This window comes from Lycium barbarum, chromosome 4 (genome assembly GCF_019175385.1).
Source record: "Lycium barbarum isolate Lr01 chromosome 4, ASM1917538v2, whole genome shotgun sequence".
In the NCBI taxonomy this organism is placed as follows: Eukaryota; Viridiplantae; Streptophyta; class Magnoliopsida; order Solanales; family Solanaceae; genus Lycium; species Lycium barbarum.
The window spans coordinates 8,550,900-8,553,141 of record NC_083340.1 but is presented as its reverse complement, the minus strand read 5'-3'; the positions used below and the strand labels follow the sequence as shown (position 1 = coordinate 8,553,141).

At 34.4% G+C, this 2,242-nt stretch overlaps 1 protein-coding gene across 1 annotated transcript; it reads right to left on the bottom strand.

Moving 5' to 3' along the window:
- Nucleotides 1-255: 255 nt before the first annotated feature.
- On the bottom strand, nt 256-995 carry LOC132635094 (lipid transfer protein EARLI 1-like). Its single transcript, XM_060351324.1, has one exon. It carries the CDS (start codon nt 935-937, stop codon nt 383-385), a length of 555 nt encoding a protein of 184 aa, XP_060207307.1. The 5' UTR covers nt 938-995; the 3' UTR covers nt 256-382.
- Between the last annotated feature and the right edge of the window lie 1,247 nt (nt 996-2,242).

Genomic DNA, 2,242 nt, shown 5'->3' with positions numbered 1-2,242 from the left:
CCACGTCCGGTTGTTTTAAATACCTAAGCGCTTAATATTTGGGATTCTCAATTATCTCACTACTTCCGTTAATTGAGGTCATAACAATGCTGTTAATAACTCCAATTCAACTACGAACAGAGCATATTCATAAACATATACACATAATGAAAAACAATACATATTTCTCTTCACATAGATAAGGATAAAAGAAAAATGACAACCTTACGACAAATAGACTTCTATATAGTAAAGTACAAAATCAAGCTTATGAAATTCAAAGAGGAACTTATTTCAAGATACTCGATCAATTCCACTTATTACACAACCATAACAACAAAGAGTTAATTACCACACACTGGAATATAATTATCCTTACATGAGAAATGCATAGCTAGGTTGTTCAATTAGGACACTGGAAGCCAGATGGAACTTTTTTATCACAAGCATTGAGAAGAAGGCTTAGAGAAATAGGGACATTAAGGTTGATTCCAAGAACATTTGCGTTAATGGCAATGCATAAACAAAGAGCAGCATCAAGATCAACAAGTCCTTGAATGAGAGAACAACAAGGTTTCTTTGATGGATTTCCAATTATAACTCCAAGTAAATTGCCAAGAACATTAGCACAAACAGCTAATTTGAGAGTATTAATAGGGCACTTGTCTTGGGAGCTGGGGCTCGGGGTTGGCGTTGGCGTCGGCGTGGGCATAGGCGGCGTCGGCATCGGCGTCGGCTCTGGCGTCGGCATCGGCATTGGCGTTGGCGGCTTTGGCGTTGGCGTTGGCGGCGGCGTCGGCATAGGCGTTGGCGTCGGCATCGGCATTGGCGTTGGTGGCTCTGGCGTTGGCGTTGGCGTCGGCTCTGGCGTTGGTTTAGGCGATGCACTCACAAGAGAGAAAAAAAAAATGTTTACAAGATGAAAGAGAGCAAGGCAGGTGGTTTTCTTAGAAGCCATTTTCTACTAAAGTAGTTTCAAGTAGGATTTTGGGTTTGGTTGATATTGAAAAGATTATAGGAGGTGAGTATTTATAGAATGCAAAATTAAGCATCATTGTCAAGATATATATATATATATATATATATATATATATATATATATATATATATATATATATATATATATATATATATATAGATATAGAAAACACGTTGGAAGGTTGAAAATGAGAATAAGAGAAATGGAAGAGAAATAGTGTAAAAGGATTATTACTAAATATATTTGAGAAAAATAAAATAAAATTAGAAAAGTTACATTAGGTTGTAATTACACAGTGTAATTACTACCAATTCTCACCTCTCCTTGAAAATTGAAGAGTATACTTACACCTTTTGAATAACACTCAATTTCATGCTGACTTGTTTAGACAAACATACAAAACTGTATAAATACACCCAACTACACACAAATCCATTCCTTAGGTGACTTTCCAAACAGGCTCCTAATATAAATTAAGTTGCTGAAACTATGTGTCAAGGGCGGCTCAACAAATTTGGTGGCCTAAAGCCAAACTGTAATATGAGGCCTTAATTTATTTTGTGTCATTTATTTCAATGACAAATGTAGATGACTCAAAAAGATCTATATTCAGAGGTAATGTGAAGATGTAAATGAGTTAAAAAAAAAATTCAACGAATCAATTATAATTTCTAATCTGTTTTTTTTTTTTTTAACTCGTTCCATGCCAACATACTTGTCATATTTTGTTTCTAAAGAGTCAAATCATATACATTTTGATCAACATTTTAAAGATCTTTTTTCATTATATTGATATGAGAAAAATTGTAACTTACATATTTTTCGTGTAGTTTTTGAATAGCTAACTTTTAACATATTGAATTAATCAAATCTAATTTAGTTTCGAATATTAATCAAATTGACTCTCGAGAAGTTAAAGATACTAATTATTTTGGAATGGAGGGAGTAAATATTTTATAGTTTCTACATTATATCTTTTAATAAAAAAAAAATATACACATACTATAATTAAAAAATGAGGCACCCAAAATTTGAGGGCCTATGACAATGGCCTCAGCCCTCAGAGGCCTTACCCTCTAGTCGGCCCTGCCATGTGTCCCCAAGTTTAAGTACGTTATAGCTGGCATCACAAGGAAAGATTACTCAATTCTCCCTGAATGTATTACTGTATTAGACATGAGGTGTTGCAGATTTCCATGTCCCTCTCCAGTAAAGTCTACACCTATGTATAAAAGATCAGAGAAGGTAGGGTTTTAGGTACCCCTTCATGATAGTAATTTTCCG

Bases quoted from the DNA above. Each gene is read 5' to 3' on its own strand.
- LOC132635094 (XM_060351324.1), bottom strand. From the start codon at position 937: ATGGCTTCTAAGAAAACCACCTGCCTTGCTCTCTTTCATCTTGTAAAC.